Below are 19,176 nucleotides of genomic sequence, written 5' to 3' on the forward strand. Positions count from 1 at the left end.
AAATCTAAAAACCAATTTGCCTTTTATAAAAAGCATTCACAAATATGTCTTTACTGTTCTGGTTTACCCCATCTCCTGAAGGCTAAAAGTGGCATTGCCCATCGATAGATGTACTGTCAAGAAGTTTGTTGTGTAGCAAACTATCCTTCCCACAATCACAACTATGTCCCAAGTATCTTTAGTTCCTGAAATTTTAATGGCATGCGTTTCATAACATAATATCAGGCAATTGACCCACTGCACCCACAAAATAAGCGTGATACCTATTAATAATCTGATGTAGATCAATCAAATAACTTTCAGGCATGTGGGAAAGTGTGACCTGAAAATGACGCTTGTGTAGCCATCTTCCAGCTGCACTGACAGTGCCCAGCATAAGCCAGAGGGATATGTGCACTTGGCCCAAATTCCAAATTTCTAAATCTCATCCACTTCGGCCAAAGAGATGTGTGGCCGTGCTGAACTATGTTCCTGTCCCTGGTCCCATGTGTGGCCACCTGGTATTTCAGGTTATGTGATTAATTAATATATTATGGCAACATCCATAAACGTGCTGAAATATAAACAATGGTTTTGAACAACATCAAACTTGTTGTAATGATATCAAATTTGTTAACATATTACATTTTCTTTCATACTTAGAAAACAGATGCATATTTCTTGCGCTTCCTTTGTAATGTACAGCAGCTATTAGCAGAAATAATCACTAATGTTCACCATGGTGCTATGTCATTAAAAACAACAGCTGTATGTTTACTAGACAATGTTTGGTGTAAATAAATCTTTGCAAACAAGGACAGTTTTCTATAATGTTTAAAATAAATCTTCAACATCCACCTGCAGATAAATAATAAGAACAGCTGTGTATTGGATTTATTGACTCCAGGGCCGAAATTAGAACAAAAACTGAACATCTGTTCATTCATTCAGCTAAAACATATCAAAGCTGTATGTGTAGGTGCAAATAGCGCCTTCCTGAGAGCGGAAAATTACCCCCACATAAGGGGCCCCTTTGTTTATTTACTACACATGTGCCGTAACCCGCAGCAACCAATCACTTTCAGTAGACTAACCTACATTAGCTTGATGAAACATAATTTCTAATTGGTTGCTATAGGTTACTGCACTTGTGAATTTATTGCACCGTTGATAGTAAATCGTCCATAATGAGGGTTATAAAATAACATAGTTCAAAGAGAAATAATGTGCCATAACCCATTCATTGTTCAGTTAATATCTGAGTGGTCTCTGTATGTAATAGCACATCATTGCTGTTTGTTATTAAATAACCATATAATGCAGATTTGTTGCTATTAACCTTTTTTTCTTTTCTTCAATGTATCCTGTGGCTTTATAGAGGACAGTATGGAGGACAATGCAAAATGGTGTAAGATTCAGATTTTTTTTCTATCTAATGTGATCTTTTATTTTAGTTTGTGTTTGCACAGTAACTTTCATATGTTGTAGAGCAGACACCCTCCTGAGTAATGTAAAGCAAAGTAAACAATAATCTGATTTTAATGAGTGGATAAACATCTGCTGCTAACACACATTGTTCTCATCCCACTATAAATGTCTTATTTAATGGAAACATGGCTACTTTATTCTTAATGATGAGATGGAAGAACAGTTCTTCCAGATGTTTGCTTGAACTTGACTGGTAAATAAAGTGAAAAGAAAATGTATTGCAACATTTGCATTTCAATAAGGCAGCTTTTATTTCCATATACTAGTATTGTACCAGTAGCATATAGAGGGCCTGATTCAAGTCCAAACGCAGCTTGCATGCAAGGTGTGTTTTAAAAAAGATCACAGAACTTGACCGTCATTCCGACCGTATACAAATTAAAGCGGATCTCAAGATGCGTTTTTATTTGAATCTGGGTGTACACTCTTCCTAAACGTTAGTTACCGTATGTAGACAGACAGAACAGACTGCAGTATATGCACAAGTGTATGTGAAATATAATGTCACTTCAGCATGCATGCAAAAAAAAATATTTTAAAATAATAGATTAACAGTATAATCAAAATAAAATATGGATTAAAAAGTGTTTTTATATATTTTTTGCATTAAATACATAAAGATGCTTTTAATGCGTAATGTACATACAATGCATATTTATAGTCTATCTTACTTGCATACACATGTTCTGCGATATCTAGTGGCATGCATACATGTCGTTTTTAAAACAAAGACTATGCCGTGTCAGTCATCACTCACACCTGCCCTCTAGCTGGTGCAAACGATATAGCTGAAACCAAGTTTACGTACTTATGAGAAACCTAGGACTTGAATCACCTGCATCTGTGTTGGAGCACCCTCGGAACAACCTACATTAGTCCGTCCCTTCCCTGCCTCGTTCTACCTCTCGAGTCGTAGACAGCTGTGTCATTTGCATTCAGACATGTAGTTCCATTCATTGGTGTAAGGAACAGCTCTGAGCATGAGCAGAGCTATTTCACACAAGATATGCCAAGCAAATGGCAATGAATTTTATTTGTTTATATGGTTAAAATGTTTTGTGGATCTCAGCACCAGAACTATCAGAATATAACAAGCAAGACAGACTGTGAAGCTCGTTAACCCTTGCGCATTAGGGCTACTGTACGCAGATGGTTTTGATCCACCCTGATTTTGGGGACATGTCCTTTTATGAGGAGTCCATGTTGGTTTCTGTGCAATTTATCTATTTTTTTCTTTGGGATCAATGACCCCTTTCTATGCCTGCTTTACCACTTTTATCCTTCTCCACCTAGTGTTCAAAAACAATCCACAATGAGCAAATAAAGGCCACCATCTATCCAATACTTGGTGTTACCATAGACTTATGACTTGTGACTAATTCCTTTTCACACTGAAAATAACTTTGACAGCAGCTTGTAAATAAAAATAAGATTATGTTATTTGAAACAGTTTGTCAATAAAAGTCCACTTTTGAATTCAAGTTCTTGAATCTCTTTTTCCTCCTTCAAAACACATCCAGGCTTACTAGTTTGATATAGATATATATATATATATATATATATATATATATATATATATATATATATATATATTGTGGCAAGAGCCCGCTACTGCAGAAGCACACGTGTACAACTTCTTCCTTTTTATGGTTCTTTATTGTCAGGATGGTAATAATACACCGTATACTTGCACAGCAATTATGGAGACCCTCAACACTTACTATACATAGTCCAGCTCTCTGTCCAGATCAGCCAGCTAGCCCAGCGTTGATCTCCCTGAACAATGAAACAAGCAGGGTTTTATACCTGACACTCCTCCCACAGGCCTAGCTTGATGGACAGGTGACACACCCACCTTCTCTTTAAAAGGAAACGCCCATCCCTGGCTCTGTTTAGACTATCAGACCCACCCTGTCTGTTTGCTGAGAGGAAGCAGCTTTTGAATCATGTAAGTAAACCAATTTTAAACTACACATATGTTTTTACCTGGTTTAATCTCCACCTAGGTACATAACTGTGCCAATGTTTTACTCTACTTCCCTGCTTTCTCTGCATATTGCCAGCTAAATGCCTCCTTTTGTTATATATCCCTCCCCCTAGCGCCTCCAAGTAGAGGGACGGGGACTTTGCGAGGAGCGCATATTTTCGTGACAACGCATCTGCATTTTTGTGTAGAATCCCAGGCCTATGTTCTACGGAGAACTTGAAAGGTTGTAGTGCCAAGAACCAGCGGGTTACCTTGGCATTTACCTCCCGGTTCTTCTGCATCCATCTTAATGGTGCATGGTCTGTTATTAGGGTGCCTAGGAGATAATAGCGCAGAGCTTCTGTAGCCCATTTTATGGCGAGACATTCTTTCTCCACAGTGGCATATTTTTGTTCCCTTGGAAGCAACTTACAACTTAGGTACAGGACAGGATTTTCTACTCCATTCTTCTCCTGTGACAAGACTGCACCTAAGCCAACACCAGAAGCATCAGTTTGGAGGAAGAACCTCCGGGTAAAATCTGGTGCTTGTAGAACTGGAGAGGAACAAAGAGCTAACCGAAGATCAGACCAGGCGGTTTCTGCAGAGTCAGACCAGGTTAATCTATCTGGACAACTTTTTTTTAACATGTCCGTAAGTGGAGCAGCTCTATTGGCGAAGTGGCTTACAAACCGCCTGTAGTAACCTACTAAGCCTAAAAAGGTTCTTAACTGTGACTTTTTCTCTGGTCTTGTCCAATTTTTGACTGCCTTCACTTTGTCTAGCTGGGGTTTTACATGCCCTCGACCAACAATGTACCCCAAATATTTGGCTTCTCTCATGGCTATGGCACATTTCTCTGGGTTAGCTGTTAACCCTGCGGACCGTAATGAAGCTAAGACCGCCTCAACTTTGACTAAATGTGATCCCCAGTCTGGGGTATAAATCACTATATCGTCCAAGTAAGCAGCTGCATAAGCTGTGTGAGGTCGTAGCAATTTATTTATAGCCCTTTGGAAGGTGGCAGGTGCCCCATGCAACCCAAAGGGTAGGACTTTATATTGATAGAGACCATCAGGGGTGGAAAATGCAGTCTTTGGCTTGGCCGTGGAAGTCAGGGGAACTTGCCAATAACCCTTTGTTAGATCAAGGGTTGTTAAATAATTGCTACCAGCAAGATTTTCCACTAGTTCATCCACACGTGGCATCGGATAGGCATCAAACTGCGACATACTGTTTAGGCGCCTAAAGTCATTGCAGAACCTAATGGTCCCATTGGGTTTCGGGACAAGCACAATGGGACTATTCCATTCACTAGTGGACTCTTCAATTACATCTAACTGGAGCATCTTCTCGACCTCCTTTCTCACGTCCAACCGTCTGGCTTCTGGAATACGATATGGCTTCTGCTTGACAATGACTCCTGGCGCAGTGACAATGTCGTTTTCGATTAAAGTAGTGCGCCCAGGAATGGAAGAGAAGACATCCCTGTTCCGGCGAATCATTTCTTCAGTCTGTTGTCTCTGCTGAATGGACAAGGCTGGCTCTATGGGCACTTCAGACTTTTCAATGGCAGTACTCACTACCTGAGGAGAGGTTTCCTCATCATGCCAGGGTTTAAGGAGGTTCACATGATATATTTGCTCCTCCCTTCTCCTACCTAACTGGTGGACTCTGTAATTGACAGGACCGACAGCCTCTAGAACTTCATATGAACCCTGCCAATGGGCGAAAAGTTTGCTTTCCTGGGTAGGAACCAGGACTAGGACCATGTCCCCAGGCTTGAAAGATCGAACAACAGCAGTTTTGTCATAACTTTTCTTCTGTCGTTCCTGAGCCTCTTTTACATGTTGCTGCACAATGGGCCCTATCTTTCCTAGCCTCTCATACATTTGGGACACAAATTGTACAAGATTTGGCTCCCTGGGACCTTGCTGCTCCCACCCTTCTTTTAACATATCCAAGATACCCCTGGGCTGTCTCCCAAGCAATAACTCAAAGGGACTAAACCCTGTTGAAGCTTGAGGTACCTTATGGATGGCAACTATCAAATAGGGAATAAGAGTGTCCCAATCTTTTTTCTCTTGAGCCACTGCTTTCCTGAGCATGTGCTTTAATGTGCGGTTAAAGCGTTCCACCAAGCCATCTGTTTGTGGATGGTATACAGAGGTGTGAAGCGCCGTAACCCCTAGCAACTGGCACATGTCCTTCATCAGTTTAGACATGAATGGAGTACCCTGATCTGTGAGAATTTCTTTGGGTATTCCTAAGCGTATAAACATCAATACAAGTTCTTTAGCTATGGTGCTGGACTTTATGTTTCGTAGGGGAATTGCCTCTGGATACCTGGTTGCATAGTCAAGCACCACTAGTATATACTGGTGCCCATGTGCGGATTTTTCCAGGGGCCCCACAAGGTCCATAGCTATCCGTTCAAAGGGAACTTGTACTATTGGTATTGGAATGAGAGGTGCCCTGTACATGGGTTTGGGACAGGTTCTCTGACAAATGGGACAGGACCGGCAATACTTTTTCACTGCTATGTGTACACCGGGCCAGTAAAACCTAAGCAGAACTCGTTCCCGTGTTTTATCCTCCCCTAGGTGTCCCCCACAGACATGTGTATGTGCTGCTTTTAACACTAGGGTTACATGGACCTGAAGAACCATTAATTGTTCTACTTTTTCCCCCTGTACATTAGCAACTCTATACAGCAAATTATTTTTAACAATAAAATATGGTATACCTTCTGCAGGCTGCGCGGCTTTCGCTACCCCATTTACCTCAGTCACACTTTTAAAGGCATGTTCCAAAGTGGCATCATTAAGTTGGTCTCGAGCAAAGTCCTGCAAAGGAAACAAAATTGTTATTGCGGACCAGTCCGTATCCTCACTGACAGGCGGGGTGTGCTCATCTGCGACATCACCGACCAATGCTAGTTTGGACTGTCCATGTTTCCCCACAGTTGGATGCTTTTGTGGAACTCCTGCTGTGACTCCCAGGATGGCATTCCGGTTTGGCGGTTCCCAAAGATCGCTGTCCAGAAGTTGTGGATTCTTAGGCGGTTCCTTTAAGACTAGGTTTCCGACCGTTGCATCAGTTGCCGGCATGTCCGGCCGGATCCGCTCACCGAGGACATCATTAAACAGTGGGAAGTCTCGCCCCAAAATGAGTGGATATGGGAGTTTAGGTGCTATGGCAGCTACCACCATAACAGTTTTGTCTTTGAGTGTGACTGGTAGTATTGTTCTTTCATACTCCTCTGTTGTGCCATGTACGCAAAGAACTTTCACTTTGGGCAACCGAGAAGTTATGGTTTCGGGTAAAGCAGAGCTGGAAACCAATGAGAGTCAACCAAGGCCAGAACAAGGTTTTGGTTGATTAGCACAGTCACCCGGAACAAACAAGGACTTCCTGATGTGGGACTCATGGTAAAACAGCTTGGAAATGCAGGTCCAATATGTGCTACAGAACAGTCCATGGGTTCCTGTAGTTTAGGACACTCTGCCTTAAAGTGGCCTGGCTCACCACATTCAAAACACTTCAGATTAGGCAGCTTTGCACCTGGCCCTCTGTCCGTAGCAGTTTTGCTATTTGGCCCTGTGGCAAGGATTGTCAAACCTGGCTTTTGGCGTGGCAGCGGCTTCGGCACAAATGCAGGTTCTTTAGTCATTTGCTGTAGCGCACAAAACCTTTCTACCACGGTGGCAAGCTCTTCATAAGTTTGTGGGTCTGATTGCAGAACCCACCTTTGCAAATCGCGGTTCAGCCCCCGGATGCAGTGATCTATCGCCAGAACTTCAATAATCCGAGAAGGCGAATTCTCCTCAGGCTGCAGCCACTTCTTTAAAATTTTAGAAAGCTCAGCCACTTGCGCTCTGACCGGTTTTTCTTTATCATAGCACCATTGGTGATAGCGCTGGGCTCTGCCTGGCCCGGAAACTCCAATGCGAGCCAATATCTCAGACTTTAGACACAGATAATCAGAGGCCCGTTCCTCATCTAGATCCATATAAGCTCGCTGAGCTTCACCAGTCAGATATGGCGCCAGTCTCTCAGCCCAATCTTTAGGAGGCCATTTTGCCCTTTTTGCAAGTCTCTCGAAAGACACCAGATATGCTTCTACGTCATCAGCTGGTGACATTTTCTGGAGAACAGGACCAGGTGGTTAATTTCTGTCATGCCTCACCTGGCTTAACTCTTCTCATAAGAGCCTTGTGTTTTCCACCTGTGCCTCGGCAACTTGTAGCATCTGAGCTTGCTGCTGTTGCTGTGCAGCGCCCACATTCACGAGGGTTCTCAGTACTTCCTCCATGTTGATGTCTGCGCGGGTTGGGTAGCGGAAACTTGCTTCCCGGAGCATCCCACTCCTGACACCACTTGTGGCAAGAGCCCGCTACTGCAGAAGCACACGCGTACAACTTCTTCCTTTTTATGGTTCTTTATTGTCAGGATCGTAATAATGTTTTGACACCGTATACTTGCACAGCAATTATGGAGACCCTCAACACTTACTATACATAGTCCAGCTCTCTGTCCAGATCAGCCAGCTAGCCCAGCGTTGATCTCCCTGAACAATGAAACAAGCAGGGTTTTATACCTGACACTCCTCCCACAGGCCTAGCTTGATGGACAGGTGACACACCCACCTTCTCTTTAAAAGGAAACGCCCATCCCTGGCTCTGTTTAGACTATCAGACCCACCCTGTCTGTTTGCTGAGAGGAAGCAGCTTTTAAATCATGTAAGTAAACCAATTTTAAACTACACATATGTTTTTACCTGGTTTAATCTCCACCTAGGTACATAACTGTGCCAATGTTTTACTCTACTTCCCTGCTTTCTCTGCATATTGCCAGCTAAATGCCTCCTTTTGTTACTATATATATATATATATATATATATTCTGTGAATATATGTGTGTGTAGATAGATAGATAAATGGATGAATCATTTTGCTCCTGAGGAAGTCCCGTTGTTACCGGGACGAAACGCGTTGAGCCTGTCTTGCCAGCATATATCTGCATATATCTGCACTCCTTGATGTAAGTGCATTGTTATATTTTTTTAATAAAACTCAATTGTATATTTATACCTTTCCTCTCTGTGTCATTTTTGCCGCCAATGAATGAGGTTGAGATGGAGAGAATACATATTTGATCATCCAAGGAATTTATCTATGTTTATACCTAGAAAACATCTGGTACGCAGTTCATTATTATACATCACGTGGGTGTCTAATATACTGTATATGATTCTCCACTTTGGGTATATATGGTTTTTTCTCACAATAAGGAAACCGAAATAGGTGGTGTGCATGCTCACAAGAAGTGTGATGTATATCATGACCGTACTACTCTATGTTACTTTTGTTTTTCTTGCATTGTCCGAGCTGTGATTTATTGGGAGGACAGCCTGGAAGGAGGGTCTCCCATATATGATTAAGACGACCTATAAAAACCTTATGGTACGCAGCTTATTACATTCGTTTATATATATATTCAATTGATAATACACATTGAGGCGCCGTGCCTGTCTTCTGTTGCAGTGTTTTCATTTCCGGATTGACCATCTGGCTACAGGCTATCGTGGCTGCCGCTCACACTTGAGCCAACTATCTATCTGGAACTGTACCATTTTATATTGTATTTGTTTTACATTGATAATTCTGTCACGCTGTGGTTACTAGCGCCATTTATATCAACTTGTTGGTTTTCTATATATATATATATATATATATATATATATATATATATATATTCTGTGAATATATGTGTGTGTAGATAGATAGATAAATGGATGAATAGATTTGACTGGTTAATTAATTCCTGAATGTTCATAACAGTTTTATTACATAGTAAATTTAAGGAACATTTTTAAAACTACTAAAATTGGAGAAGATGTCTAATCCTAACTACCAGCACTCTGGGAGTGGTGACTTCTAGGTCTAGATACTGCTGGCTGTCACGGTTCAGTTAAGCCCTTGGTATCAGAGGATCACAAGCTGCTCACACTTGGCTTTGGATGTCGTAGATTTCAATGTCCACAATGGGGCCACTGGCAGAGGATGAATACAGGAGCAGGATGGTAAAGTTAATAATAAATAAGAAAATTAAATAAGTCTCATATAATAGTCATTAACTAAATGTTAAAAAATTAGTATATAAATGAATGATACAATATTAGAAGAAATAGTAATCTAAGGAATATATACATGAATATGTCATGTAATAGAAGGAACAAGGAAGTTGGGTAGAAGTGAGAAAGAATACAGTGCAAAGGTGATGGATTTATAAATAATAATGTAAGAGATGAAATAAGTGAATATAATGAATTGAAATAAATTAGGTGGGATAAGCTATTGATAGGAGGATGTGTGTCTTAGATGTATCAAATAATTGTTTGGTAATTTGACTAATGAATAGAAGTGTATGAGAGTAGGTGAAGTAATAGCAGTGTATAAGATGAAAGGGATAAATTAAAATTAAATAATGCAATATGTTAAATGCAGTTATTTCAAGGTGATAATTTTCTCACAATGTAGATAATGGCTAAACGTATATGTGAGTATAATAATGAAAATTAAACTTAATTCTGGAAAAGGAGAGAGGTAGCAGACAAATAAAAGGAAATAATTGACTGAGAAGATGGATATAATTGTTGAAAAAAAATTAAAAGCACAGAAATGTAAACATGAAGATATTAAAACAAATAATTAAAAACCTAATAAAATAGGTAAAAGATAAAAATTAAATAGTAAATAAGTGTATTAATTGATACACTAATACATTGATACATTAATTGATTAAGCCACAAACCAGCATTTATACAATGCTCTGCAGTTTCAACTACATATTTATTATTCAATTTGTTAAACCAGTCAAACATAGTTTAAATCATGAACATATTTAAGTATTTTCCTTTTATTTATCTGCTTTCTCAACTTTTTTCCATAATTCCTTTTTACTTTTGTTACTCACAATGAGTGATATATATTAGAGATGTTCACTGACCCCCATGTGTTGGTTTTGGATCTGGATTAACTTTGTGTTTTGGTTTTGGAAAAACCGCCCTCGCGTGTTTTGGTTTTGGTTTTGGATCCCTATTTTTTTCTAAAATCCCAATTTTATTTGCTAAAATCCTATAATTTGGCTCTTTGTTTGTTCCTACATTATTATTAACCTCAATAACATTAATTTCCAGTCGTTTCCAGTCAATTTTTGTCAAGTGACAAGAACACTGCTACCCGTTTTGTTTTTGTATGAGTAAAGGCACTGAGCAATGTCACTGGAGACTGAAGAGTGACAAGAGCACTGCTGCCCCTGTTTCTGTGTGATCAATGGCGCTGGATCTCCTCGGAGGGAGGTACTTATGGAATCCATAACCCACGACATCCGAGAACACAACAATGCCGTTTTGCCTCGATGCAGATGCGAGGACGCGCAAAAGTACCGAGCCGGCTCGCGAGTCTACTTGGATCCCCTAACGTTTTCAGAAAACCGAGCCCGAGCATCTCTAACACATATTTATATATATATATATATATATATATATATATATATATATATATATATTATATATCACAATTTTGCCTAAGAACACAGCCATGAATAAAGAATGGTACCAAAACATCCTCCAAGAGCAACTTCTCCCAACCATCCAAAAACAGTTTGGTGATGAACAGTGCCTTTTCCAGCATGATGGAGCACCCTGCCATAAGCCAAAAGTGATAACTAAATGGCTCGGGATCAAAGCATCAAAATTTTGGTTCCATGGCCAGGAAACTCCCCAGACCTTAATCCCAGAACCTCAAGAAGCGGGTGGACAAACAAAAACCCACAAATTCTGACAAACATATTTCAAGGTACACTCCCACTTCCCTGTCTTTAGGAACACACCCATAAAATTAATCTGTGCCTACATTCATAGGCACCAGCACTGTGGGTGCTTGAGCACTCCAATACTTTTGCTGCCAGTGCCACTAGGTATGTCTATGCATGTCATATTTCAGTAATATGTGGGTGGGGGGGGGGGGAGACATGAGCATCCCCAATCATTTTAAAAAGTTGGCTCCTGTGCCTACATTGTGGGTTGGAGCATATCTCTATATAGTATAAATCCTCACAAGACCAAAGTTTAACTTAAATCTGCCCTTCCCTTATACTGGTTTATTAGGTTTAACATTTCACTCAAATATTTGGTTCTCTTGAAATACTGTAATCAAGTTTAAAGCAGAAGAAAAAGGATATTATATTAGAGGACACTCATAGGCTAAATACATTGTTTATTGGCATGCAGTCAAATGAATCCATATTTTGTGTATATAAGGTATAGGCTTATTCACCTTCTCACACCCCGTGCAATACTGTCGTTATGTTGCATGGGAGACTGAAGTCTCAGTATTAGTAAAATATATTATATGAATTGAACATGGAAAGCGCTATGTGCACTTAGTGAAAATCAGACGTTATTATGCGTCTTATACTAGATATCTTCTATTTTATTTGTGTTTATGAAAGGTAAGATGACATATTAATTAATTTAAACTAGACCTTGTCACCTCAATATAAGTAGGAATGAACGTAGAAATATTAACAATTCCTTTAAATCAGATATCTCCATTTGTGATATATGTATGGAGAATACTGTATTGATGCCAGTGATAATAATAAAGAAGCTAATGTCGCTGTCTCAAATTACTAACATACAAGAAAGACCAACAATTCATATTTTAAGTTTTAATTTTTATTGCACATTCACAGTCACTTTCACTTGTCACTCAGAGATAGGAATTCAATTGGCCACGTTACTGCCGAAAGTAACGTGGCCTGTGCACTGTAACCGTTACAACAGTAATTTTTAACGCTGAGTCTTGCGGCTCAGGGAGCTGTGAGCAGAAATCCGGGGTTCAATTTTCGTATTAACGGTAATGGCGTGTAGGAAGCGTTACCTTTGGCAGTAACACGGCCAGTTGAATTCCCCCCATATTGCCTTGTTTTTATATTGCACTTTATATACACAAAGGATGGCTTTATTTTAATGCATACTAATAAAAATTTGAATGTTATCATTTTTCTAGCCCTTGAGTGAGCTGTATTGAAATATCCTTTTTCTTCTGCTTTAAGCTGGGCTGGAGAATACCCTGGAAAATGTGGATGGCGGTAACAGTAATATTGTCATATCAATGTATATTACTACTACCATCTTAATACCACTCATTTAATTATTTAATCTTTGGAAGTTTTATCCTAAAATGCCGTTTGATTTAGCCTCACTTATAGCTTAAATTAAGAATGAGTGAAGGGACAGTGAGACTGTTTTTATTACAGGTGTTACTTTTGTGTGTGTGAATGTTTTTATTGCATTGCTCTATGTGCACATAGAAGTGCTTTTCTGCAAAAGTGTAGCCAGAAAGTGCAAAATGTGTCTTGTTATAAGTCTACTTGCGAGGTTGGGTTTGTGGCATATCTGACCATCATGGAGAATTTAATTCCTTTTGTGGTATGTAAAAGCCTGTCGTTTACCCTTAAACTGGAAAATGTATCCTCTAGCCCCGTCAGGTTATTTTCAGAATTGGTGTTCTAGGTTGTGAGCTTCCATATCTGTCATGTAGAGATATTCTATCTGCAACAGAATTCCATTGGTTAACCCTCAGTGTGCCCCATGAAAGGCCACCCCACTATTGCTACTTTATTAAGGACCACATCATTCCCTGCATGTGTGTAATAGCAGTAACGGCTAAGGAAAAGTCATTGACCTATGGTAGCTTGAGTCCTGGATCAGTCAGTTTGATGGATTTGTCTATGCATTTAGTCAAGGATATTGTACAAACATATTAATTTAAGGTCAGGTAAATATTTGAAAAAGTCCCATCATTAATTAATGTATCTTCAATAAGTAATTGTGTACACTGCATGCTCATGCTACATATACTAATAGCCTTTCAATCACAGCTTCATTGATCCTATGGTTGACTGCAACACACCAACAAACTAAAACGTTTGAGGCAAGAAATGCAAATTAATTTCTACTGCTACCTCCTCAGAGTATATGGTATCTGACCATTGGCAGAAAGGAAGGAAAAGCTTAACACAATGTTACCTGTATTTTATAAATACAATAACGAAGGTCATATCTTATTTAAAAATATAATATCACGTATAATAGTCTCCAGGTTAGAGAGTCCTGATCTATGAAATTGATGTATTACTGCAGTGTCAGCTGGTCAAGTACACCAGCCAGCCTGTTCTGGACATTTAAACAACACATATCATGTTAACTGCAGGAACTGAAAAATTAACTAGTACAAGTGCCTTAATTGTGTGTTATCTAACACTTACATGCTGTGAACTTTACTGAAGCTGAAGATAAGCAATTTCTGTTGCTCAAAGGTTTGTATTACTGACTTCTTTTAAAAGGAAACATCATCACCACAAAACATTTTATAATTGGTTTCCAATTCCTTGTAAACTCCTTGTATTGTGGAGAGAGCAAAATCTGTCTGAGGGCCCTTTCTATTAAAGATAGTTACTTATAATTAGAGATAATCACTGACCCCCGTGTTCTGTGTTTTGGTTTTGGATCTGGAGTAACTTCGTGTTTTGGTTTTGGTTTTGGATATGTATTTTATAGAATAATTGCTAAAACATGCTGAAATCACATAATTTTGCTCTTTTTTTGTTCCTACATCATCATCATCATCATTTATTTATATAGCGCCACTAATTCCACAGCGCTGTACAGAGAACTCATTCACATCAGTCCCTGCCCCATGGGGGCATACAGTATAAATTCCCTAATTTAGACACACACTCACACACAGACATAGATAGACAGACAGAGAGGGAGGGAGACAGACAGACTAGGGTCAATTTTGAAAGCAGTCAGTTAACCTACCAATATGTTTTTGGAGTGTGGGAGGAAACCGGAGCACCCGGAGGAAACCCACGCAAACACAGGGAGAACATATAAACTTCACACAGATAAGGCCATGGTCGGGAATTGATCTCATGACCCCAGTGCTGCGAGGCAGAAGTGCTAAACACTAGGCCACTGTGCTGCCTACATTATTATTAACCTCAATAGCACTAATTTGAAGTAATTTGCATCAGTTTTGACCGCCTCACAGGTCATAATATTATTTTCATACACTTTCGGACAAAGACTGCAGCGACCTGGCTGGATGCTAAGCGACACAAACACATGGCAGTTGATAGCACATCTAAGAAACATTGCCACATAACTTATGTAGACACAGGAATCGATATTACAACTGGAGTGGCATTAGATCTGCTGAGAATGGCTCATGAACCCAGTTATGGTTCATTTGATCGCTCCTCCCATTCCTTGGATAACTGTGGAACTGTGGTAATTTTACAACTAATACATGGAGACGAGCGCTGTCCCCCCCCCCCCACCCAGGATGCGTGCATTTATCAGACCTAGATCAATCCAGGGTGCCCCGGCGGGTTGGAGTTGGTGAACCCAGTGAAAAACAAAGTATTGATGTTGTTGTCATCATCCTCAGACTCATCGCCACCCTCATCAGTGTGTACATCATCCTCAAACATTAATAATTCATCACCGCTGGAATCCACCATTACAGAAGTCTCTGTATTGATGTAATTGGCGGGAAAGGCCTTCCTCGTGGAAATTGAAGTTCATTTTTATGAACATCATTTTTTCCACATTTTGAGGAAGTAGCCTCCTACACTAATCGCTGATATGGTTCCCGACTGTGCTGAAACTCTTTACGTGTACACACTGGATGGTGGGCAGCTTAGGCAGTGCAAAGCGAGTTGGTACATGGGTCTCCAAATTCCCTTTTTTTCCTCCCAGTATGTATTTCTATGCTGTCGTGAAAATAATCCTCCACCATCCTTTGGATGTTGATGGTAAGATCAGGTGGAGTTACGGCAGAGGTGTCACGTTTTTTGGTCAATTCTTTTAGACCAGACCAGTGGGTAAATGTATGAATCTCCGGATTCTTCATCTCCGGCGTGTTCAGCCTCTTCAGCGCTTAAATTTAAAGCGCGCTGCATTGTAAAGGGAAGTTTCCCTTTACAATGCAGCGCCGCTTTAAATTTAAGCGCTGAAGAGGCTGAACACGCCGGAGATGAAGAATCCGGAGATTCATACATTTACCCCTAGATGTCAAAATGTTGTACTGAGTCATCTGCATCATCCCTGAGTCTCTTGGGAAAGCTAAGTTTTTTCCGAGAAGCAGTAGAGTGAGAAACTGAAGGAGGAGACGCGTCCTGTCATGTAACACTTGAGCTGTCATCTTGCTCACCAGGAGCTCCTTGCATCTCTTGAGTTCTGGGTCAGTTGGAAACAATGAGAAGACATAGCTCTTAAACCTAGGATCAAGCACAGTCACCAAAATGAAGTGATCTCATGTCAAGATTTTGATAACTCTTGGATCCTGGCGAAGAGACTAAAGTACTTCATCTACAAGTCTGACATACTTAGCATAGTTGCTTTGTTTAATCTCCTCCTTCAGTTCCTCAAGCTGGTTTTCCAAAAGTCTAATTAAGGAAATTACTTGACTCAAGCTAGCAGTGTCTGAACTCACTTCACAGGTGACTACTTCAAATGGTTTCAGCACCTTGCACAACACGAAAAGTATTCTCCACTGCTATTGAGTAAAATACATCTCCCCTCTTTTCCCAATGTCATTGCTTGTGGAATAAGCGTGGATGGCTTTTCACTGTTCCTCCGTCCTCAGAAGCATATACATGGTGGAACTCCACCTTGTTAGCACCTCTTGCTTCAGTTGGTGGCAGGGCAAATTAAATTGCTCTTGTAGGTGCTGCAATCTCCTACATGCTGTTGCAGAATGCGGGAAATGTCCAGATATTTAATCGGCCACAGACAGCATCTCCTGCATGTCCCTGTCATTTTTTAAAAGCTTTGCACCACCAAGTTTATTGTGTGAGCAAAACAGGGAATGTGATGGAATTCACCCAGCTGTAATGCTCTCGCAATATTGGTGGCGTTATCAGAAATGACATATCCTGAGGAGAGTCCAAGCGGGATAAGCCATGTTGCAATGACATCCCTTAGTTTTTGTAAAAGATTGTCAGCTGTATGCCTCTTAATGAAGCCAGTGATACACAGAGTAGCCTGCCTCTGAAAAATGTGACGTTCTTGGGTACATGCTGTTGCTGTTCCTGCTGGTGAAGGTGAATCACCAATCCAGTGGGCTGTCACAGTCATATAATCTTTAATTTGCCCAGTTCCACTTGTCCACATATCTGTGGTAAAGTGTACAGTGGGTAGAATGGCATTTTGAGCCCAATAATTACATTTTTACGAACCTTCTGGTAGAGGTGAGGAATAGCTGTTCTAGTAAAATTATGTTGTGATGGAATTTGGTAACGGGGACACAAGACCTCAAGTAACTGTCTAAAATCAGCTGCATTAATAGTGGATATTGGACGCAGATCTAATACTAGCATAGTCGCCATGGCGTCTGTAACCCATTTTGCGACTGGGTGACAGCTTTCATACTTGCTTCCTCTTGCAAAGGATTGCTTAACAGTCAATTGTTGTAAACTACTAGTAGTCTTCTTCTTACTCTGTTTCTGGGATGAAGATCCACCCCTAGCAGCAGCAGCAGTGGGACTAACACTCAAGTATTCTTGTGAGGAATCCAGGATAGCAGAGGAGTCATCTAGCCTTAGCAACTTGGATGCAGGACTAACTCTGATCGCTACTAAGGATATTGATGAGGAAGGTGTTGTGGGTGTAGATTGCAGGTGTCAGGATCTAGCATAAGTTTCAAATTTCCCCAACAGCTTGCCATGAACTCGCTTCAAATAGCGTAACATGGATGAGTTTCCTAGATGGTTAAGGTCCCTACCACTACTGACTGTGGCTTTACAATGCTACAGATGGCTAGACAACTGTTGTCAGAATTTGGGTAAAAATAATTCCACACATAAGTGGTGGATTTTTTTTTCTTATGCCCAGGCATGACAATGGCCTTCTTCTTATCACCTGCAAGAACTGCTTCCACTGGTGCAGTACTTACACAAACAACATCATCCTCATCAACATCCTCATTAGCGCCCTCATCAGCTACACAAAAATACCCCTCATCCTGTTGCAATTTCAAAGTGGCATTCTCAATTTGTGTATCACCGGCTACACTTGGGCTGTTCATGCACACATCTGCAGAAATGCTGAAAGGGGCCTTCTTTATGGGTACACTATCAGAAAGGTCAGGATTACACATAGCACTCGTGGATAGACTCTCCTCAGGTATTTGTGTCATTTCTGGATCTGAACATAAATTTTCCTCTAATGCCTCACTGTTTTCTTTCAGCTTAGCTTTTACACGTAACAGTATTTGGACACCACTTTTGGAGTCCGAATGACAAGGTCTTGCTTGGTCATGACTGACCTTACAAGAAGATGCCTCAGCAACAGTTGCAGAACTCGCACACATAGAGAAAGACAAAGGCCTCATTCTTTCCTTGCCACTGTATGTGTATGATGGCATGTTGTCTATTTTTTTTTTTTCTGCAGATAACTTTGCCTGGATTTCAGGTCTTTCTTTCTTGATCAAGGTAAACAGTGTTTTTTTACATTCATGTTTCCCTGACTTAAAAACACTATGAACTTTAATATAGGCTTTAGCAGATGATGTAGACTGTTTACTATCATCATGACTGGTGCCAGCAGCTGCTTGGTGCTCCTGGTCTTCTGTGTACTGCTGTGACTGCAGATTTTGAAGAACACTACCAGCCTTATTATTTCTATTTCAGCAATGACAATTAGCAATGAAGCAATGGAGCTCTCCTGTTTGTGTGTTAGCTATATAACAAAGTACAATGTGACTGCAGTTTTAGAACAACACTGCAGCCCTATTATTTCTATTTCAGCAATGACAGCTAGCAATGGAGCTGTCCTGTTTGTGTGTTAGCTAGATAACATAGTACAATGTGACTGCAGATTTAGAACAAATCTGCCAGCCCTATTATTTCTATTTCAGCAATGATAATTAGCAATGGAGCTCTCCTGTTTTTGTGTGAGCTATAACTCAGTAGAATGTCACTGGAGACTTTGAAGAACACTGCAACCCCTCCTCTTTCTTTTCTAGCTATGACGCTGCCCAACTGCACTAGAGACTGCATTTTATATTAAAAGGGGTTAAAAAATAGACTACAATTTAACAGGTGGCACATTTGGAACAGGATGTAACATGCAAAGTGCAATAGACAGTTTAATTTCCAATGCAACTCTCAATCACCATTATAATGCACTGATCAATACTTTACTACTGTGAGAGATGTCTCTCAAAACAGAATATATATACCTGCAGTCTTATCACACCCTGCCCAAACTAAACCTGGTTGCCTGTCAGGACTGACTTTTCTCTAATAGGACCAAGTAGACAAAGAGCACTGAACAAATAGAATTGAATTGATAAAAGAAAAATAATTTTGAATTAAACAAACTGATTTAGCACAACCCTTAAAGATGAGTAAAAGAACACTTGAATAAAACAGGGTCTGATTGGCTATCATAACTTAGTCACAGTTGGAATATAAACTTTTCCTGCACGTGTATAAACTTGAATAAAGAAACTCAGCAACACCTAATTACACTTGCAACAAGTCTCTCACTCTGGCTATCTAAGCATATAATACATGCGCATGTATAAAGTTGTATACCAATGGTACACTTTTTGCATAAACTGGGTTATGTGAATGTCTCTACTGTATATGCGAGAGTTAACT

General features: G+C 40.1%; 1 protein-coding gene across 1 annotated transcript in view; it reads left to right on the forward strand.

Annotated features, from left to right (window-relative positions):
* Nucleotides 1-19,176, forward strand: part of GPC6 (glypican 6) — a 551,499-nt gene that overhangs the window by 448,602 nt on the left and 83,721 nt on the right. The window contains exon 7 of the mRNA XM_075199893.1: nucleotides 1,358-1,387. Coding sequence (XP_075055994.1) covers nucleotides 1,358-1,387 — 30 coding nt within the window. The remainder of the gene's footprint in view (nucleotides 1-1,357; nucleotides 1,388-19,176) is intronic.

Source organism: Mixophyes fleayi, chromosome 2, assembly GCF_038048845.1.
Source record: "Mixophyes fleayi isolate aMixFle1 chromosome 2, aMixFle1.hap1, whole genome shotgun sequence".
NCBI classification, from domain to species: domain Eukaryota; kingdom Metazoa; phylum Chordata; class Amphibia; order Anura; family Limnodynastidae; genus Mixophyes; species Mixophyes fleayi.